General features: G+C 49.5%; 1 protein-coding gene and 1 long non-coding RNA gene across 3 annotated transcripts in view; one reads left to right on the forward strand and one right to left on the reverse strand.

Moving 5' to 3' along the window:
* Nucleotides 1–263: 263 nt before the first annotated feature.
* LOC106980487 (uncharacterized) lies at nucleotides 264–11,554 on the reverse strand. 2 transcript variants are annotated; one of them, XR_008299093.1, is made up of 3 exons: nucleotides 10,479–11,554; nucleotides 7,605–7,717; nucleotides 264–6,522 (listed from the first exon to the last, which is right to left on the reverse strand). It is a non-coding gene; the product is annotated as an uncharacterized LOC106980487 (long non-coding RNA). The 2 variants fall into 2 exon arrangements; XR_003423153.2 differs by having other exon boundaries at nucleotides 10,958–11,553.
* The window catches only part of ITGA11 (integrin subunit alpha 11), a 126,076-nt gene continuing 115,340 nt past the window's right edge, over nucleotides 9,782–20,517 (forward strand). The window contains exon 1 of the mRNA XM_027067624.2: nucleotides 9,782–9,930. Within this exon, the coding sequence (XP_026923425.1) occupies nucleotides 9,879–9,930 (52 nt within the window). The 5' untranslated portion in view covers nucleotides 9,782–9,878. The remainder of the gene's footprint in view (nucleotides 9,931–20,517) is intronic.

Raw genomic sequence — 20,517 nt, forward strand, 5'->3', positions numbered from 1 at the left:
GTGCAAATGTTCTGAGGTTCTTGCATTGTCTGGGAGAAGATAAATCCACTTATTCATATTAGACTTTCATAAATTAAAGATGCACGCTGGAATCTCTAGGGAATCATGAACGCACAGCAAATGTCTTTATTACTTCCCACCTAACAGAGTGGGGAAAAGAATAATGACAAATAATCTACCCAAAAGAAAGCAAAAAAAAAAAAGAGAGAGAGAGAGAGAGAGAGAGAGACACGCACACACATCAGGCAGGACAAATAGAAAGTACAAAGGTTGTAGATTTAAACTCAAATATAGAGACAGTTATATGTAAATGGGACTATGTGCTCCAATTAAAGTTGAAAATTTGATTAAAGATTAAATTTTTAAACAACTGAATGCTCCTTACACGAGACAGGTCTAAAGTGCAAAGATGAAAGTTGAAAGCAAAGACATGGAAAATGATCTTCCATGCAAACACTCATCAAAAGAAAGCCAGTGTGACTGTTTTAATACCAGAAAGTAGATGGTGCCGAAACGTATGGCTAAAGACAGACGTTTTGTAAAAACGGAAGGTTCAAGTCACTGAGAAGTTACGACAATTCTGCCTTTGCATGCACCTGATGACTTGGCCTCAAAATCTGTAAGGTAAAAATTGACAGACCTATAAAGGAGAGACACATGTTTCTACAGTCTTTGTGGGACGTAAGTTTTGGCTTTAATTTGTGTAAGCAAACAGCACTTCCTATGTGACAGGTCAGAGTCACATGAGGCAGGTGTTCTTACTTCCTAGGTTAGAATTCTGAAAAAGTCAAGATATTAAGGAACTTGCCCAATGTCACAGAATTAAGAAGTGTTGGGGCTGAGATTTAAAACCAAGCGTTCTAGCTCCAGAGTCTTACTGAAACATAGTGGGGGATGTTAACACTAACTACCCTCTTGGTAACTGACCAAACATGCAGGCAAAAACTCCACAGAGTAGAAGGTTTGACCGCGGCCATGGAACTCTCTGTTACAGTAGCTCCATTCAGTCCAAGTTCTATGGCACAATCATGTCCAACAGTGGATTGTCAGGAGGCTGACATGAGATCACACATGTTTATAACATGGAAAACGCTATACAAATATCGGTTTCATTGTTTGACTCTTGGTCTTCTGTTGTTCGGGGGAGTTTGGGGGGGAGATTTTGTGGATTTGCAATATCTGCTTTAATTGCAATCCCTTCAGATCCTAATTGTAGAGTATAATTAACTGATAAATTGTTACTGTTGTAACACACAACGTACAGTTGGGTATGAAAATGTGTAAATAGAATCTGAGTGAAACATACTATAAGGGCCACATGCTGATGATTCTTTGGTGTGTTTTCGTTTTTTTGTTTGTCTGTTTTTTTCAGTCCACTGGTGTGTAAGTCAGGCTCTGGGGTACCAACCCAGGCTTGCTGGAGGATGGTATGACTGGAGAGCTGGCCTGAGACCTTATGCAAGTCGCTGACCCTGGACCTCCGTGTCCTCGTTCATCCAATGATCACACCCACTCTAAACTGCCTCGCTGCCCTCACAGGACTTCAAGGAGGGATCTCAGAGATCTAATTGGGAAAGTCCTCTGAACTGCGTATGGGGCTAAACAAATGTCAGGCATTGTTAAGAATCTCAAACTGTGCGGATCGCTTGACGAGTCTGCTTTATGCCGTTTCATGTGTTGTTAGTAATAAAAGCTAACATTTATTGAGAGCTTGCCGTGTGGTGGGTGCTACACCAAGCCCTTTACAGGCCGCATTTCATCAATGCGTCCCAGCAACCCGAGAGGCAGAGTGGTCCAGGGCGCTGCAGCTGGATTGCCTAAGGCCATTTGCAGGCTCGCACCACTTACCAGCTGAGGTTATGGCCCCTTTCGTGCCTCAGTTTTCTCATCTGTAAAATGGGAATAACGATAGCACTAACTTCACAGAGCTGTTGTGATTATTTCACGAGTTAACGTACGTCACGTGCTGGGACCTGTGGGTCTGGCACTTGGTAAGTGGCCCATCGAAACTTGTTTTATCGTTTCCACTTTATAAGCAGTGAAATGGTTGTCAAGTGGTAGGTCACCCAACTGATGCAGGGGCAGGCTGGGATTCTCACCCAGCTCTCTTCTGGACCCAGAAGAGTGTATAACCACTATGCTCCCTACCTCCGACAGTCGCATGAGCAAGGTTAGAGTCCCCAGCCATTCACGGAGTCTGTTTGAAGCCCTGCAAACACAAAAGGAAGCTGCCAGCCCCTTTCCCTTGCAATAATCCTCCACACCATGCTTCACTTTTGGCCTGCACTGCGGAGGAGTTTTTGAGAGGCCTTAAGCCCAGCTTTTGCACCCACATTTTTCTCACGAATGCTCAGCAGAGAAAAAAAAAGCCTCACAGAAGCATTTGCTACCCAAATATCAACTAAAACATCTACACTCATCATACCTCTCCCCCCATCCGCAACCACCACCACTTGGCCTCTGCCCCCAGCTGCAAATTGCTTGGGAGATGTTTATTTCTGGAGCATACTTTAGGATGAGCAGCAGCAGCTGGGGCAGTGTGGGGACAAGCTCCCCCATCGGAAGAGGAGGTTGATCCTCTTTCCAGAAATGCATGTAGACAAGCAGTCTCGAAGCAGGCACCCACGGGTGGCTCCCCCAGCCTGGCTGGTGTGTGATCTCAGGGACGAGGCCAGGCCCTCGAGCCCATGGCAGAAGGGGAGGTAGAGGAAAGTGGCATCCCTTTAAAATTCTAGTCCCTGGGTTCATCAAGGCTGGCTGGAGGCAGAGATTAGATAGTGGCTTTCATCACTGGTCATGTTGTCATGAATATTTTTCTTAGGGTTTGTCTTGGGCCATGCTCTCCTCTCTCTTCTCTTGGGCTTTCAAGATCAGTTTATGCAACTTATATTCAGAAATCTCTGCATGCCCTTTCAGGCTGAGGATATCAGCCAAGGGCTAGGACTGGCTCTCAGCTACGTGGGAAAACAGGACACGCTGCTTTTTACCACCCTCTCAGCTGCCTTTCTGAGGGTCTGCTTTCTCCTTCCGGGGCCTCCAGCTGCCTAAGGGCTTGGTGCCCCTGACCCACGTTCCCTGCAAAATCATATCCCTTTCTCATCCCTGTTAAAGCTCCTACTCTGTTCAGGGATCTTGCGAAGAACATGACGTGGTAAATACATTCGTGCTGTGAGTGGATGGCCAATAATCGTTTAATAGGTTGATCTACTTCCCATATGGAATTTTCTTTTTTCAAAGCGTGTACCTGGAGCCAGAAACTCAAACAGCAGAGTTTCTGGCAGTCCCAGACATCCCAGGTGCTTGGACAGATGTGAGAAAGTCTGGAGGCAGGAGAATTTGGAGCCTCTTTCAGTGTCCCACCTGTATCCCCTGGGTTCAAGTGCTGACTATGCTACTTTCTAGCTACAAAACTTGGGTCCAGGTGCTTGACTCCTCTAAACCATCTGCTTTGTGTTGAGCTCCCCTGGATGTAGACCTTGATACAAGAATTTAAGTGCAAGTATTCAGGATTGAGGGCAGTGGGGAGGTGATCCCAGGAAGCACTGTCAAGGGAATAAGACAGAGAAGGGAAGGAAGCCAATATAGGACACAGTAGCAAGCAGGTAGCCACTGTGGGCAAATAGGGCTCCCTGGGACACTGTACAATAAGCCTCAGAGTGGTCCCTTAGGAGGGATATCTTAGTCTGTTTGGCCTGCTGTAACAAAAATAGTATAGACTGGGTGGCCAATAAACAAGAAAAATGTATTTCTGAGAGTTCTGGAGGCTGAGAACTCCAAGATCAAGATGCCAACAGACTCGGTGTCTCACGAGCCTTGCTTTCTGGTCCACAGACAGCACCTCCTGGCTGTAGCACAGTAACTCCATTCATGAGGGCTCCACGCTCATGACCTAATCATCTTCCAAAACCCCCCCACCCCCATCCTAACACTATCACCTCAGGGATTAGGATTCAACGTGTGAGTTTGGGGAGGGGGACCAAAGATTCAGTCCATAGTAAGGACTATGGGAGCTGAGCTGTACTCGTCCACCAGCTCCCATCAGTCATTGGTTGGGGACTGCGCCCACTAATTCCCCAACACTCCCAGCCTGCTGACAGAGCTCCAGGGTCCAGAGAACACCTTCCAGCTCATAGTTGGAAGCCTCAGAATATGGCATTCACAGCAATGGCCAGGGCCAAGGGAATCTATTAGAGTATTGACGGTGACTGCAATGCTAGCCATTCCGAGGGAACAGAAGACCCACCAAAGGCTAAGGGATCAGATGAGATGGTGAAGGGCACTCAGCAAAGTACCTTGCCCATGGTCAGTGACGTTCAGTGATGGTTGTTGGTCCTGTTAGTTGTGTTCTAGTCTTGGCCACATGGATTGTTTTGGAGAGAGGCAGGAAACACAATTAGGAAGGCAGGAGTAAGTCCCATTGCACAGGCTTTGAAGGACAGGCACAGCACAGGTTTGACCCAGTAGGCGGGGCTGGGGGGAGCAGAAGGTTCCGCGGTGAGCACAGTGAACAGAATCCACCAAGGCTAAGGCTGGAAAAAGGAAGCATCTTTACGGAAACTCAAGCAATGCACATGAAAGCACACAATATCTTGGGGGGAGCCGGTGGCGGTGTCTGAAAGATGATCTGGGAGGTGTTGACCCCTCCTCCATAGAACCTTCCTGAATTGGTCAAAGGCCACAGGTTTCTGTCCTCCTGACTTCTATGGATGCAACCCTCCCTGCCCTTCCCCCATCTCACTCAAAAACAGCTCATTACCTATCAAGTGAAGGCTGATTAAAAATATCTCACAATGGGACCAAAATTATTTCCACCCTTATCTTTTTTTAACCAACCTCACCCTCCTGCAAAATCCCTAGGATTTACCTGCTGGAATTTGATCTGCCCCCAAAGTAAAGAAAAGGATACCAATAACAAAGCTTTTTATGGCTTTTTTTCAAACCAAAGGGTGTCCTTTGGGAGCTCTGTCCCTGGCATTTGAGACATGGATGCTTAGGTTTCATCTGAAAGTGGGAGAAAGAACGATGAGGAACCAACAGTATTCTAAAAAATCATGGGAGATGCTATCCCCAAAAGGCATAGGGTAATCGGTACATTTGAAGCGTGCTTGGAGAAATGTTTCTCTTCCTCAACATGGGTTTGGATTGTGCTGGAGGGGAAGAGTGTGTTTATTGTTGGCACGGACATGCATGCACGCATGTGACTGCTTGCATGGGCGTGTGTACCTGTGTTCGGCCCAAACACACTCACAGGAATATGCTTATCAAATGGCTCAGTTCCTGTCCCTTGGCCCAAAGGCACCCTCACATCTGGTCCCTGTGCACTGTTGGGAATCCCTTTCTCTGCTCCTTGTCTTTGTTTGAGACTCTCCAGAGAGCCCTCCGTAAGCCCATCTTTACCCTGGTGCATTCCATGCAGACCCTAACCTTCATGACTTCTCTCTGACGTCCCAGCCCAGCCAGGGCTGGGGAGAAGTTCCTGGACGATGCCCTGGGCCACGCAGGAGGCTAAAGGAAATGATGCAGGAGTTATAGTTCGTCCATACTGAGTACTCAGTTGAAGGCAAGTTGTTCTTCATACTGTTGTCACTGTGACGTTTGTTCCTGATGTCACTCTTCCTGTCTGGTCCATGGTCAAGGGCTTCACTCATCAGAAATGGCCTTTCAGCTAGGATGTTGACTGCTACCTCCAGACTTTTAAGGCAATTTGTAGTCTCCAAATGAGATGTTTTTCTTCAAGAGGATGTTTCCTCATCCATCCTGCGTGTCTGTTTGTACTGTGGCCATACTCCTTCCCTTTGATATCTTTACTGCGAAATACTGTACATACTTGTGGCTTGAGAAATGGAAATCAGAAGATAACTTCCTGGATTTGGTATAGGCTGTGTACAGGGCTTGATCCCGGTAGGAATCCCAGTCAATGACCCTCGGCATTGGGACCAAGATCAAGGCTCAGCAGATCCCACCCACAGGACGTCTCTGGGCTAACCATGTTCATGCAGTCCTGACCTAAAACACCTGCTTCCCCCATCCAGCTGTGATGTGGTGATGAGTTGTGAGTCCATTGGGATTCGAATCCCAGTTCTGCCACGCAGGTGCTGTGGGATCTCGGGTGCATCCTTTGCTACTTTGAGTTTAGATTTCTCAAGTGGACTTGGCAACTGTGGATTTTTCTGCCTGGCATACTTTGTCATCCCCCTTTATCTGTTTCCTTTAGGGAACTCTTCTCCTATGATATGCCATCTTGCTGCGGCTGTCAGTCATAACACCCTTCTCTTCCCAACTCCTCAGGGCTGGGCGTGTGCCACAGACTGGGCCAATTATAGTACCATATTCTCCAGGTGCTGATTGGTTCTGGAGTGGGCATGAACCAAAGCCCTGGGCTTTTCTGCTGGATCGAGTAGGGAAGGCTGTCTCTTTCTGTTTAGAATCCATAAAGTGTAAGTTTGGGTCTGCTGGCTACATCTTCCTAGCAGGCAGAGAAATCTTGTCTGCTTCAGGAAAGGACTGCAGAGTGAAGTAAAACTAAGAGAAGACAGAAAACAGACAAGAGTTTCACTTGAGACGCTTGATCCAGCCATACCTGCAGCAATCATCTGTGCACTTCCTGTCTACATAAGCTCATACACTGCCTTTTCTGCGTGAGTCGCTTTGTGTAGTTTCTCTTACTTGTGAAAGAATCCTCACCAGGACAGTCTTTTTATCTATACAAAAATGACTATAGTTCCTTGCAGGAGTCTTGTGAACATTAAATTAGATCGAAGTTGTGAAAGGGATTTGAAAATTGGTAAAACACCATGGACACCCCTCAGACATCGCTCGTGGGAATGTAAACGCCATAGTGGAAACAGTTTATTAGTTTCTCAAATGATTAACCACAGAGTTATCATACAACTCAGAATTCCACTCCTAGGTATATACCCAGGAGAATTGAAAACATACGTTCACACAAAAACTTATATGCAAATGTTCATAGCAGCATCATTCATAATAGTCAAAAAGTAGAAACAAGCAAATATATCTCACCTGATGAGTAGATAAACAAAACGTGGTATAGCCATGCAGCGAAATGTTATTTAGCAATAAAAAGGAATGAAATACTGATCCTTGCTACAATATGGATGAACCTTGGATACAAGGTGATAGAAGCCAGACGCAAAAGGCCATCTCTTGTCTGATTCCAATGTTCAGAATAGACAAATCCGTACAGACCGAAAGTAGATCCGTGGTTTCCAGGGCACTTGGGTGAGGGAATGGGTAGTAGCTGCTAATGATTACAGAGTTTCTTTGGGAGGTCATGACAACCTTGTGGAGAAACTAAAAGTTGCTGGTGAACTTTATGGCATGTGAATTATCTCAAGAAAAATAAATATGCTACATACATGTAAAGGGTTAGTAGTATCATTACCATTGCTCAACTTAAATCCCAGCTTCCATAAAGCCCTTTATCCGAGTCTCTGAGTTTTTCCAGATTGAATCTGCATTGTGCATTTGTCACCCATACGCTGCTGCCTTGTAAGGTTTAGATAAAATGTTTAATACTCATCAAATAATAAATTATTTAACTAAATGATTAAATAATAAACAATGATTACATCAATAAATACCAGGTCGTGTCTTGTCAGCTCCACCCCTGGGGCCTCCAGCGTGGGCTTCTCTTCTGTGTTCTGCATGTTGAAGAGGGAGGGCACATCTCTTCCCCTCCCCATGCTGCCAGATTCTGAAAAGGCACACATATCGTATTCAGGACTCCAATGCCCCTGATGAGGACAATGGGAGCTAATGAAGGGGAAAAATAGAAGAATTGTTACACGAAGACCCTCAGCAGCACGCCCACCAAAGGGATCTCCTTCAGCAAAGAGTGTCTGGTCTTCACAAGTGCTTCAAGCAACCCCCAAATACCTGGAGTTTGAGAACCACCAGAGAAAGCCTGAAATTGGGTGAGGCAAGAAGAGGTGGTTTGCAGCTCATTGGATAACTGTTACCGGTTAGGGTGCTCTAGGTTCAAAGCAGCCTCACTCAAACCCACTGAAACAATAAAGCGGACTCATTGGTCATATAACTGGAAAGTCCTCAGGGGAACAGGCTGAGGAGGTGGTTTGATCTAGAAGCTCAATAAGACCCTCGTGGACTTGCGTTCTCCATTCTGCCATCCCAAGACAGACCTCCTTTCTCCACCCCAACCCCTTCCACTTCTGGGCCTACATGATTCTTTGTTTCAGCCTGGGAGGGGATGTAGGAGTAGGAGAAGGGAGAAAAGAGTTCCTTCCTTCCTTCCTCCCTTCTACGGGCCATTTTAGAAGAGTAAGGAAGCTTGTTTCCCAGAAAGCCTTCCTTGGTCATGTTTCCCTTTCTTAAACTATGGTCAGGGGGTGGCAATACACTGATTCATTTCAGCCTAAACCACATACCTCCCCCTACACACACACACACATACACCCTGTGGGTATGGAATGAGCTTTCCCCAATGTCTGTGGCTAAGTGAGGGAGGTGAGGTTACTGAAATAAAACCAGGGTATCTAGCAAGAAGAGAGCAGTGTTGGGGAGGCAGGCACAACACCTATTACTAAACTCACGTGAACCTGGGCCTTCTCAAAACCCACTTCAATCCTCCAGGATCCAGCCTGAATGCCAACTCCACTGGGAAGCCCTTCCAATCCTTCCCAGAGAGAAAATTCCTCTGGGCACCCACACATCACCTGTGCTCATTCAACTACTCATCCGTCCACCCACCCACTTACTGTGTTACTGGTACTGGGTGCTGAGGGCTGAGTGCTCAGTTGTGAACCAGAGATTTCTACCTGAATGGGGTTTTCAGTCTGGACAAGGGCAGAAAAGTTAATCAAATGATTACACTAACTTACCTAAGTATAATGAAGAAAAGAGAGGGAGAGAGAGCATGTACCTGGGGAGCCTACCTGGCGAGGACGGGGGTTGGGGTGGGGGTGAAGGAAGGCTTTCCTGGGAAAGTGATGTGGGGTCCCTGCTGTCACTTTCACCACCTGTGCCATCCCACCCTCTGCCTCAATTCTCCCCTGCTGGGCAGGCCAGCCTCTACACTCCCTGGTTCTGGTCCAGGGCCTGATTTAAAGTTTGTGCAACAAATGTGCGTTGAATTTAATTGTCAGGGGTTTTGAACTGCTGGGAAGGAAGGTGGCTGCGTTCCAAAGAACAGCTTCACTGCTGTGAAAGTAGGCTCAGGATCCTCCTGGCTGCGTTGGGGTGCCTCAGGTAGGAGGGGCGGACAGAGTGGAGGTGGAGCAGGGATCCGCATTCATTCCGGGGTCAGAAGCAGCACCGGGGCCTTTGCATTCCAAGCTCCCGATAAGGGCAGGCGGGAGGGACGTCTCCGAATTGACGTTTGAGGGACATCCGCTCCCCTGGGCCAAGGGAGACCTCAGTCGTGGCCAATGTCTTCGGGCCACCTGAGATACCCCTCCGAGCTTTGTGAACCCTCTGAGAAACGGGAATATAAACCACTTTTGCTGCAGAGATTTGGCCTTTGGTGGCGGGGTGTGGAGGGAGGCGCCGCACCGGTTCTCGGAGGCGGGGGGCGGGGGGGGGGGGTTCTCCCCGGCATAGGAGGAGTAGGGGCGCGGGCGGTGCGGAGAGGGCGTGGGGGGGGGGGGGTGGCGGCACGCCGCGTGCCCAGGTGGCAGAGGGGCCGAGATTGGCCCCGCGCCCGGCGCGAGCGTGTCCGCGCGCCCCTCCCCGCCGCCCGAGCCCTCCCACTTCCTCTGCAGGAGCGGCGGCTGTCAGGGAGCCGGGCGCGCGGCTCGCAGTGCAGGCTCCGGGCGCCCGCGAGGAGGCTGCCGCTCGGGCTCACCGCCCCGCCGCCCCTCACCCGGCCCCAGCCGCCGCCGCCGCCGCCGCCGCGCGCCATGGACCTGCCCAGGGGCCTCCTGGTGGCCTGGGCGCTCAGCCTGTGGCCAGGTACGTCCCCCTTGTCTCCGCGTGCGGGTGGGAGCCCCTCGGAGGGTCGGAGCTTGGCTGCTGGGGGGACGCGGGTCCCCCGAGAAGCGGCGGCAGTCTAGCGGCCAAACTCCGCAAAAGAGGGCGCCGGGGCGACTCGGGGCCGGGAGTTTGTTTGGGTGTGCGGGGAGGAGTTGGGGAAGACTGAAGAGGCTCGAGTCGAGGAGCGCGGCGGGCTGGCGGCCCCGCCGGACACGCTGGCTACCTCCGGGCGCCCCGCCGGGGAGACTCGGGCGTCCCGGGAGCGCGGAGGGCGCGTGGCCCGGGCTGGGAGGGGTCCGGGCGCGCGGAGCAAGCGCCGCCTCGGGAGCCCTCCTGCCTGCGGAGGGAGGCGCCTGAAGTTTGGGGAGCCGGGCGCGGCGGCCCGGGAGAGCTGGGGGGACCTAGGCGCCGAGCGCTGCCCGGAGTCCCTCCGGCCGCGGTCGGACGAAGCCCCAGGGGCGAGCGGTCGCCGGCCGGGCCGAAGGCGACGGGCGCAGCTTCGCAGTCCAGGGCCCCAGAAACCTTACCTGATACGCGGGGTAGGGACGGGGCAACCGGCGCTCGAAATTATGCAGTTATTCAATAAACGGGGGAAGCCGCCGTCGCCGAGGCGCGCGCCGCCCGCCTAATGCAATCCAGGTGTCGGGGCGCGGCGAGGACCTCGGGCCGGCCGGGCGCACTGCCGGCAGCCAGAAGCGGGCCCTGGGCTCTCCGCACTGGGGCCACCCGGCCCGGGCTTCTCCACCCCCGGCGACCCGGCCCGACCCGGGGTGGCGGCCAGCGGCGCCGTTCTACCGGCGGCGACCGCTTTCGGGGCCTCTCCTTTGCGCAGCGGAGTGTCCCGGCGGGGACCAGAGCCCGCCGCGGGGACTGGCCGCCCGGCCTCGCCTCCCCTTCCGCATGGGTCAGGCTGGGGCTGGAGCAGTACTGGGGTCAGACGCGGGGGCAGCAGGGAAGGAGCAGACAGGGAGCACCGGTGGCGACCCCCCAGCCCGGGCTCACTCACCGCGGTCCCAGGGTACCGCGGAAACAAGTGCACCCCCCATCGGTCTCTAGCGGAGACTCTGGAAGGGCCTGTAGTTGAAAGAGTTTCTGGCCATGGATTTCAGTCCAGATCCTAGAGCCACGAAGCAAACATTGCCGCTTTAAGTTGTTGGGGGAAAGGAGTGTTGGGGAGGGCATCAGGCCACCAGGCCAGCATACATCTAGAAACCGGCTGCAGGGGGAGGTGAAGTCCACTCTAGGTCTTTTAGACAGGAGGGAAGGTAACTCCAGGAACTGTCTTCAAATCACGGGGAGATCCAGTCTTAGGAAAAGGGAGCCCTGTGTGGCTCCAGATAGGAGGAATCTTCCCACCGGACCTGAGATGGAGAAAGTCTGGACCTCGGAAAGCTAAGAATGAAGTCTTGGGAATCAGGGCGCTTCCATCCTGGCTCTGCTGCCCACTAGCTGTACAATCTTGGGCACAATATGCAATCTCTCCAACAGGTTTCCTTCTTTGTGGAACGGAGATAGAAACTCAGACCGCGTTCATAAAGTACTCCAAATAATTAAGTGAGGCACTGTCAGAAAAGTCCTTAACACAGGGCTTGGTGCACAGCAGGGCAGAAGCCATGGTTGTTAACTCAAGCAGGAATGGTGGGGGCGGGGGGGGGGGGGGGCGCTAGGGGAGTGGGTGAAGGACAGGGACAGGATTTGTGACTCAGAATTCCCTTTAAATGGAGAAAAACCACCCTTAAGTTATGTATGGTCAGTTTGGGTTCTTAAAATATGGGATTCATTAAACATATCAATCAATGTTGGAACGACGACATCTGCTTGCAAGAAACTGGGCGTGGGGACCAAGTATGTGTGCAGTCTGGGTCCTGCCTGGAGCTGGGAATAAGGCAAGGCCAGAGGAAGCTGAATAGAGGGATTAGGGAGTGAACAGCACAGAAAAGCTAAGGACTATGGTTCACACAAGAGAAGTTCAGTTCCACTTGATTAGCAAAGGAGGCTTCCTGAGGGGAGGAGAGCCTTGAAAGGGTGTGGAGAGTGTGGAGAGGCCTCAGAGTAGGATTGTTTATAAGTTAGAGTGTTATTTCCTGGGACTAATTAAAGAGAGAGAGAAAAAAAAAAAGGATATTTTAAACCACAAAGGTGACTCTATTTTGGACCCAAAATTGGAAAGGTTGGGGCGGGGGTTGGGGGGGTCAGTGGGTCCATCCCCCTGGCTCCAGAGCAAGATTGATGTCAGTCTCCCAATGGTGCATCACATGGATTCAATGTGAGGATTACCAGGAAGCTTGCCTGATGGTGACGGCACAGCTTGGCTGAGCAGGGAACCTGTCACAGGCCAAGTTGGGAGTGAATGCACGTGGAAGCCATTATGAGTTTGGAGCTTCTATCTTGCCAGAGCTTCTGCTGTAAGTTGGGCAAGGTGATGGGTGGGCGAAACTAGAAAGGAAGAAAAAAGGAATAAAGAGAGAGAGGGAAGGAGGGAAAGAGGAAGGAAGGAAGGGAGGAAGGAAATAAAAGAAGGAGGGAAGAAGGGAAGAGGAAGGGAGGATGGAGGGAAGGAAGGATGGAAGGAAGGAATAGGAAATAGACAAACCCAAAGACTTTTGTAGCTGACATCCAGGTAAAACAGATCCATTGATCAGAAGTTTCTATCATAACATATCTGTAATAAGGGTTCATGAGTAATGATTCTTTAAAACTCAATCTTTACTGAGCACCTATTGTCTGCGGCGCTCCATAAAGGCACACAGGGAGATCAGACACAGCGTGGGGGTGAAAGCCTGGGGGTCTCACTCCCTGGACTGGGTCTGGCCTCTGCCAGTTAGGACTCTGTGCTCTTTGCAAATTACCAAATGGTTCTGTGCCTCAGCTTTCTCATCTGCAAAATGGGGATGATAATAAGAGACTTTACAGAATTATCCAAAGATTAAATGAGTAAGTGTAAATACAGTGCTTGGAAAGTTCCAGCACATATTAAGCATTCAGGGAGGTTGTCTTTCTTCTCCAGCAGCAGCAGCTTAGGACTGAAGGTACTGACTGTACAGTAAGGGATGGAAGGATGCACGGAGTTGTAGCTGTCAAACTCAAGTCCATAGGAGAGGTCTAAAGGAAGTGCTACGTGCGAGGGTGCTGGAGAAGACATACATGTCAAGGCCCCAAATAGACCCAAACTTTCCCAGCCCCTCTCCTAAAGACCTGGCCCGAAGTCTTGATCATGATGGGAATTGAGGGATTCTATCTATCTATCTATCTATCTATCTATCTATCTATCTATCTATCTATTTCGGTTGAGGCTGTCATGAAGTCAATGAAATCTTCTTGTGAGTGTCTTGTGGTATTTTGTGGCGTGGAGAAGAACCATACCATGCGGCATGGCCCTTGTGTGTCCCTGTGGAAGCAGGGGGTGGGGGGCGGTTCTTATTCAGCAGAAAAACCTCGTCTGGGAAAAAAAAACACAGTACTAGGCACCATGGGTGTGCAAAAACTAAAAGGATCCAAGCCCGGCTCTCCAGCTGTGGGGCTTGTCAGCCAAGCCTCTCAGCTGAGGAGCTTCTGGACCCTTCCACACGCGGGTCTCGGGGCCCCTGAAAAGAGCAGCAGAGTATCACCTTCTTTCTAGTTATTCACTGTGGCCAGTGTCTATCCCACCGTGGCCCCCCAGAGATGGGATGTCTATCTCCTTGCTGTTCTCCTTGTCTTTCCTCCCCACACAGGGCTGTGGGCCCCTACGGAGCTCAGACAGCGACTCACCTTCATTTTGACCTCCCCGGAAGCTCTTTCTCTCCCCTCCTGTAGGGGAAGCTTCCTTCAGCAGCAGGCAACTTCCCTTCCATCCTCTCTCCTCCTTGCTTAGGACAAAACTGTGGTCTGAGCTGGCTTGCTCTTTAGTTCTTTGTGTTTTTTTTATAGTAGGTTTTTGTTTTTTTTTTTTAATAGAAGTACAACTGATATCCAGTATTGTATTCGTTTCAGGTTACAACACAGTGATTCAACATTTATACGTCTTATGAAATGCACACCGTGATGAGTGGTTGCAACCTGCCACCACAGAAAGAGATTACAATATTACTGACTAGATTCCCCAGGCTGTACTTTTCATCTCCAGGACTTTTTTGATTAATAACTGGAAGTTTGTACCTCTTAATCCCTTTCACCTCTGGCAGCCCAGTTTATTCCCTGTATTGATGAGTCTATTGGTCTTGTTCTGTTTGTTCATTTGCTTTGTTTTTTAGATTCCGCGTGTAAATGAAATCACATGGTATATGTCTCTTTCTGACTTATTTCACTTAGTGCCGTACCCTCTGGGTGTTACCCATGTTGTTGTGATTGGCAAGATTTCATTATCTTTTGTGGTTGAGTAATGTACTTTGTGTACACAATGGGACATCTTCTTTATCCATTCGTCTATCAATGGACACTTAGGTTGCTTCCGTATCTTAGCTATTGTAAACAGTGCTGCAATGAACAACGGAGGGCATATATCTTTTTGAATTAGTGTTTTCATTTTGGGGGAGTAAATACCCAATAGTGGAATTGCTGGGTCGTTCAGAACTATTAAAATAGTTCTATTTTTAATTTTTTGAGGAATTGCCATACTGTTTTCCACAGTGGCTGCACCAATTTACATTCCCACCAATAGCACATGGGTTCTCTTTTCTCCACATCCTCACCAACATTTGTTTTTTCTTGTCTTTGTGATGATAGCCATTCTGACAGGTGCGAGATGATACTTCGTTGTGGTACTGATTTGCATTTCACTAATGATGAGTGATATTGAGCATATTTTCATGTGCCCATCAGCCATCTGTATGTCTTCTTTGGAAAAGGTGTCTATTCAGTTTCTCTACCCGTTTTAAAATCAGATTGCTTTTTTTTAAATGACTTCTTATATTTTGGGGGATATTAACTACTTATCAGATACATCATTTGCAAATATTTTCTCCCATTTAGTAGATGTGGATTTTTTCATTTTCATGATGGTTTACTTTGCTGTGCAAAAGATTTTAGTCTGATGTAGTCCCAGTTGTTTATTTTTGCTTTTGTTGTCCTTGCCCCGGGAGACAGACCCTCCCAAATATTGCTAAGACCCATGTCTAGGAGTTTACTGCCTATGTTTTCTTTTAGGGGTTTTATGGCTTCAGGTATCACATTTAGGGCTTTAATCCATTTTGAGTTTATTTTTTTATATGGTGTAAGAAAGGGGTGCCCTTCCTTCCTTCCTTCCTTCCTTCCTTCCTTCCTTCCTTCCTCCCTTCCTCCCTTCTTTCTTCCTTCCTCCCCTCCCCTCTCCTGTTCCTTCCTTCCTTCTTTCCTTCTCTTTTCCTCCCTTCCTTCCTCCCTCCCTTTCTTTCCTTCCTTCCTTCCTTCCTCCCTCCCTCCCTTCCTCCCTCCCTTCTATTCTTCCTTCCTCCCCTCCCCTTCCCATTCCTTCCTTCCTTTTTTCCTCCCTTCCTCCCTCCCATCCTCCCTCCCTTCCTCCCTCCCTTCCTCCCTCCCTTCTATTCTTCCTTCCTCCCCTCCCCTTCCCATTCCTTCCTTCCTTCCTTCTTTCCTTCCTTTTTTCCTCCCTTCCTCTCTCCCTCCCTCCCTCCCTTTCCTTCCTTCCTTCCTTCCTCCCTCCCTTCTTTCTTCCTTCCTTCCTCCCCTCCCCTCTCCTGTTCTTTCCTTCCTTCTTTCCTTCTCTTTTCCTTCCTTCCTTCCTTCCTTCCCTCCTTCCCTCCTCCCTTTCTTCCTCCCTCCCTTCCTTCCTCCCTTCCTCCCTCCCTTCCTTCCTCCCTTCCTCCCTCCCTTCTTTCTTCCTTCCTCCTCTCTCCTTCCCATTCCTTCCTTCCTTCTTTCCTTCCTTTTTTCCTCCCTTCCTCCCCCCTTTCCTTCCTTCCTTCCTTCCTTCCTTCCTTCCTTCCTTCCTTCCTTCCTTCCTTCCCTACCATGTAGCTGTCTAGTTTTCCCAACAGCACTTAATGAAGAAACTGTCTTTTCCCATTGTATGTTCTTCTGTCCTTTGTTATAGATTAATTGACCATATACACGTGGGTTTATTTCTGGGCTCTCTGCTTGGTCCCGCTGATCTATGTGTCTATCTTTGTGCCAGTGCCATACTGTTTTGATTACTACAGCTTGTAGTATAGTTTGAAATCCAGGATTGTGATACCTCCAGCTTCGTTCTTCTCTCTCAAGATTGCTTTGGCTATTCGGATCTTTTGTGGCTCCATACAAATTTGGGGATTATTCTAGTTTTGTGAAAAATGCTATTGGTATTTTGATGGAGATTACATTGAATCTGTACATTGCTTTGGGTAGTGTGGACATTTTAACACTTAATTCTTCCAGTCCATGAATATGCTGTATCTTTCCACTTATTCGTTCATGATCAATCTCTTTCATCAATACCTTACAGTTTTCAGAGTATAGGTCTTTTACCTCCTTGGTTAAATTTATTCCCAGTTATTTTCTTCTTTTTGATACAATTGCAAGTAGGATTTTCTTGATTTCTCTTTCTGCTAGCTCATTATTAGTGTATAAAAATGCAACAGATTTCTGTGTAATAATTTTATATCCTGCAATTTTAATGAATTCATTTATTAATTCTAATAGATTTTTGGTGGAGCTTTTAGGATTTTCTATATATATCATGTTATTTGCAAATAGTGGCAGTGTTCCTTCTTTATCAGTTGAGATGCCTTTTATTTCTTTTTCTTGTCTGGTGACTGTAGCTAGGATTTTGGATACTATGCGGCAAGGTTGGGCAGCCTTGTGTTGTTCCTAATTTCAGAGGAAAAGTTTTTCACTATTGAGTGTGATGTTGGCTGTGGATTTGTCATATGTGGCCTTTATTATGTTGAGGTATACGATGGCCTCCAGCTGACTCTGAACCCACATGCCCTCAGTGTGGAGTGCTTGCTAGAGGGAGCTGTGGTCCAGGTGGGGGTCCAACCCCCATCATGTAAATCCCAGCTGGACAAATTCTTAGCTGAAAGCCCAGAAGTTTGTTACCAGTGTGGGGAGAAGGGGAGGCAAGAGGCTGGAGTTGGTCATCTTGTAAACCCCAATTAAATAAGCTTTCCAAAACATTCCATTCCATGGAATGGCTTTCATACCCTTCATGTTTTTATGACCTGAGTCCCAACGTAAATAAAATCCCACCTGGAGGGAAAAGCCAGGGTGGTCACATTGCCTCCCTGCCTCTGTCCCTCATTTCGTTGTTCACCCATGTGCTTCCTGAACAGCAGCAGCGATCACCATGTGCGTGGCCTGGGAGCCCAACTGCCTGGGTTCAAATCTTTTCTCCTCGGCAAACCCTGGAGAAGCCCCTCTGGGCCTCATTTTTCCTCATCTGTGTAATGGGGAGAAAAACAACATCACAGGCTGGTGCGTGCTAAACATCCGATGATCTGTACATGGCTCACTCATATCAAGTGCTTCGAGCAGCATCTGACACCCAGTCAGCCGTCGGTTAACAGCAGCAGGTATCCCCTTCCCACCGTGCGTCATTTGATTGATGCCGTCCGCTGTGTTGAGCACGTTCTCACATCTCACTTAGGCCCTGCTGCTGCCTCACGAAGTCACGACTGCAATCACCAGAATACACGCGAGGAGCGTGTTGGTTCATCCAAGGTCATGCTGATAGAGTAAGAGGTCACATCAGGATTGTTTGACGCCCAAGCCATGGCTCTTCCTTAATCCATTCATGATATTTCTTTGGGAACTGGGCCCGGAGAGCATAGACAGATGAGTAAGGTGCTCCTGCTGAAGGAGCTGTTTTCAGGGAAAATGAGATCAGCGCTCAAATGGCCATCCGCTCAAGGGCACCAGCCCAGGAGTGGCCACTCCCTTCTTCAGACTCAGCTAGACACTGGCTTCTCAGTCAAGGTGCTGGCCTGATGAGAAGCGACACTCACATGGTGCCTCAGAATGTAAGCAAGGCTCTCCCTACCTCGCCTCACAGCTCAGGGCCGAGAGAGGCTCTCTACCCGCTGCCCCCAAGTTCCCAGTGCTCTGGACCACGCCACCCACCCCCAGACTCCCTCTCCAGTCCCTTCTCGGGGCCGGGCTGAGAAGTTCTCTTCTCCTATTCCCCTAATCAAAACCTGCTCTGAGCCCCAGACCTAATGATTTAATTCAGGCTGAAGGGCACTAATGAGTGATGACAATTTCATGTGTCCTACCTGAAGGGGTTTGCATTTTAACTGGACTGTACCTTGAGCTCAAGGGACAAGGGGCTGATGGTAAAATGTCAGGTGCAGAGGTCAACCAGCAGACTAAATATTTGAGGCTGGGGACCTGCCTTCACGTGGTCCAGCCACTTGGCCCACTCTTCCGGCCCTTGTGGATGACGGAGGCCCCATCCTGTAAGTTAGAAGGATCCCGTCTGTGGCTTGGGTGATGCACTAGAGCAGACAGAGGCTTTTCCACGTGGCATGTGGGGTGAGTTAGGCAAGTTGCTATAGCAACATACTCCAGGATTCCAAACAGGATGACACAGAGAAGGGGTTCCTGCCTCTGCAGCTGGGGTTGATAGTTTTCTTCCTCCAGAGCATCACCCAGCTGGGCCAGGCTATCAGAAATCCTGACCCTGCAGATTTCCTAGGCCTATGTCCTTGCAGATTGGGAGGGCTGTGCCTCAGGAAGGCCATGGGGAAAAAAACCCAAACTGAGCAAGTGGGTGCAGCTCCTGATGAGCATTTCCATATGTTCATTCTATCAATGAGGAGGGGCCAAGTGAGGCTTAGAGGCCCTGCCATGGCTAGTATGTCCATTAGGTAGATGGAGAAACCGAGGCTCTTAACGGTTTTCCCAAGATCACATGGGAACTCAGAGGCAGGTTCTCTGGCCAAAGATGAGGTTAGGAATCTAATTTGCTACACCTAATTTAAGGAGCAAGCAATGCTTCAGGCAAAGGAATGAAGTTCTAATGGTAGAAATTCTACATCTGTGGCAGGCAGGTGGGATAAGATCATTGAAATCATTCTCTATAGACCTCTGGTATTCCCCAGCCCCCACAGTTCTCTCTCTCAGCCTGGCCATCCCCAGGCCACTGCCCCAGACCACTGCCCCCTCCTACCAGAAAGGTCACAAAGCAGCGCCCATGTTTTCTTCCTCTACCAGAACTGGTCTTTCCCTGGAGTTAATAGCCTCTCAGATCCAGTAGCTGGTGGCAATCATAAAGTCCCATAAATAATTTGTAGGCAGGGCTTTTCTCTGGGTTTATTCACACCGTCTTCCACACGTGCAAGGCCAGCCACATCATCTGCAAAACCCAGTACAAAATGAAAATGCAGGGCTCCTCATTTAAAAAGATTAAGAATTCCAGGATGGCCACCACAGAGCATTAAATCAAGCGTGGGCCCTTCTGAGTGTAGGGCCCTGAGCAGCTGCTCAGGTCGCACACCCATGAAGCCAGCCTGCTCATGTGGTTCTCCCCACAGGCCTGTACTTTGGCAGGGAGGCACCATGATCCCACTTTACAAATGAAGAAACTGAGTGGCTTGTCCATTTGACTCACGTGTACTGAGCACCCACTACACCTCCAGATCCTGGGGATTTCAAATTAGATAAGGCACAGCCTCTTCCTCGGGGGACACAGTGGGAGCAGGAAGGCGCAGATCACATACAGACTGTAGGGCTCGTGCAGAGTGCTGGTGCCCATGATGCTGGGGTATCCCATGAAGCAGTTCTAAAGGCGGAGTGAGGCCTGCGGGATGCATTTGAAGCCGTGCATCAAAAGATGCCGAAATCAAAAGATGCTTCCCTCTCCAGCTACTACTGGCCCAAGACCACTATGAGAACCTTTGGGGGGGGGGGGGGGACCTTCCAAGCACTTGGCGCTAGGCTCTGGAGTAGCCACCTTGCTGAATGCATGAGGCCAAAACTTGAATTTTCTGGCCTTTCTGCAGCCGCAGGTACTTGTACTGCTGTGGTCCTGCGGGCCAATACTTTATGAGGGGACACTCCTTGGGCTTTTTGCCCACTCTGCCCCACCCATCTTGGTCTGTCATGGAATATTGCAGACGATCAGCAAATCCAGCGTCCTTCATCCTGGATGAACAAGGGATGGCGGCCTGCATAAAACAGAACCTTTGCCCAGGCCCCACCCCAGAACACATCATCACTCTCTGTTAGAGCCCAGCATCACGTTTTTTAAAACTCCCCTGTCATTCCAACAGACAGCCATGGCTGAGAATCACTGATGAACTCTAAGCCCAGTCCCCAGTGAAGCAGAAGAGAAAGCACCGTCCGGGAAGGGAATGACTTACCCAGGGTCACACAACAGCCAGTGGTGAAGCCAAGATTTCACCAGTTCTCCTGAGCCCCAGGTCCTCCAATCCACACCCACCCCCACCCCCAACCCAGCCTGAGCTGGCGCAGGATTCATAGCCAGGCTGGGCTGGAAACCCAGCTTGGAGTCAAAGTTTGAGAGGCTGAGCACAAGGTGGAATTTGGAGGTGGGAGTTGGCACGTGGGGGGTTGATCGTTGGAGACCCTCTCTGTGTCTCCTACAAAGCCATGAGCTATTGGGCACTGGGCCACAAGCAGGAAACCCAGAAAAGCCAAAGAAGGGCTTTGGAG

This window comes from Acinonyx jubatus, chromosome B3 (assembly GCF_027475565.1).
Source record: "Acinonyx jubatus isolate Ajub_Pintada_27869175 chromosome B3, VMU_Ajub_asm_v1.0, whole genome shotgun sequence".
NCBI classification, from domain to species: Eukaryota; Metazoa; Chordata; class Mammalia; order Carnivora; family Felidae; genus Acinonyx; species Acinonyx jubatus.